We start from the raw sequence: 1,401 nt of genomic DNA on the forward strand, positions 1-1,401 counted from the left end.
AAGAGCGTTTGGAAAGGGTGTCACAACCACCAACAAAGGTGTTGTCCAACGGGAGTTCCTGAATCACATGGTGCTTTTTCATTGAAACTGGAGTGTCAGGTTTGAGATGAAAAGCAGACTGTGGAGAGGCAGATTTGTAATGCTTGGCAAGATCAGGACTGTTCGGCTTAAAGGTTGTTGGTGGTGCTGTGCCCCAATCAAATCTTCCTATACTTTGCTCCTCCAGCTCTGCTGGAAGGCTTATTGTCCCGTTGATAGGTTCATGAACTGCATCATCAGGTTTGGACTCCTCAATGGTCACAAAGTTCAAAAGAGAGCTCTTCGGAGATTTCCTTTTCTTCCTTTTCTTTTTCTTGTTCTGCTTGTTCTCCTGATTGGGAGACATCCACTCAGCACCTTGCTTGCTCCTCTGGGCAGCTTTGAATCTGGATGCATGTCGACAGCGAACAAGAACTGTGACAAATATTACCACTATGACAACCATGGCACCTGCCACAATAGCGATCATGATTGTGAGATAGTCCTCGTTTTGGTAGGGTTGGCTACTGTCCCCTATGTTCCGGTCCAAAGGTGTTTCCATAGTCCTGCGTATCAAGTCATAAATATAAGAGGCATTTCCAGCAGTATCATTTACATACAAAAATACAAGCACAAGAGTATGCAGGGATTTGGGATAACCCAAATCACTTATGTTGACAACTAAGCGATGCAGCCCCACGTCATTAGGAGTTGGTTTTTCTTCCAGAGTGATATTACCTGTCACCGGATCAATCCGAAACAAACCCTTGTTATTTCCGCTTACAATTGTGTACTTAAGCTCGGCGTTCATTCCGGTGTCTATATCCACAGCAAAGACTTCGGCTACCACCGATCCTGGAATTGCTGAGAGTGGCACTAGCTTAAAAGAAGTATTAGAAGGTGGGTAGATGACAACGGGGCTGTTATCGTTAACATCCATGACGTTTATGGTTACTTTCGCTGTAGAAGAGCGAGGAGGTTGCCCTCCATCCACTGCCTTAACATCAAAGGTGTAGGAGCTCTGCTGTTCTCGATCAAAAGAAACATTGGACTTTATAACTCCAGAGTATGGATCCAGCACAAAGTTTTCATTGTCATTCAGGATGGAAAGGGTCACCGCTTTATTTTCCCCAGCATCCGCATCGGTCACCGTGATCACCCCCACTGTGCTATACTTTGGTAAGTTCTCCGACACGAAAAACTGGAAGTGATTATGAGTAAATTTGGGACTGTTGTCATTTTCATCCAACACAGTAACAATTACAGCTGCTTGACTCTGCAAAGGAGGGGTGCCATTGTCACGGGCTGTAACAGTGAAAATGAAACGTTCCTGCTCTTCTCTGTCAAAAACTCTGGAGGCTGTCAAAACTCCTGTCTTCCGAT

At 45.0% G+C, this 1,401-nt stretch overlaps 1 protein-coding gene across 1 annotated transcript in view; it reads right to left on the reverse strand.

Annotated features, from left to right (window-relative positions):
• The window catches only part of LOC104122698 (protocadherin-9), a 693,340-nt gene that overhangs the window by 690,354 nt on the left and 1,585 nt on the right, over positions 1-1,401 (reverse strand). Inside the window, 2 exon segments of the mRNA XM_035890417.1 lie at position 1; positions 4-1,401. The exon segment at position 1 is cut by the window's left edge and continues 70 nt beyond it; the exon segment at positions 4-1,401 is cut by the window's right edge and continues 1,585 nt beyond it. Of these exon segments, the coding sequence (XP_035746310.1) occupies position 1; positions 4-1,401 (1,399 nt within the window).

This window comes from Egretta garzetta, unplaced genomic scaffold (genome assembly GCF_000687185.1).
Source record: "Egretta garzetta isolate BGI_Z169 unplaced genomic scaffold, ASM68718v1 scaffold282, whole genome shotgun sequence".
Classification (NCBI taxonomy): domain Eukaryota; kingdom Metazoa; phylum Chordata; class Aves; order Pelecaniformes; family Ardeidae; genus Egretta; species Egretta garzetta.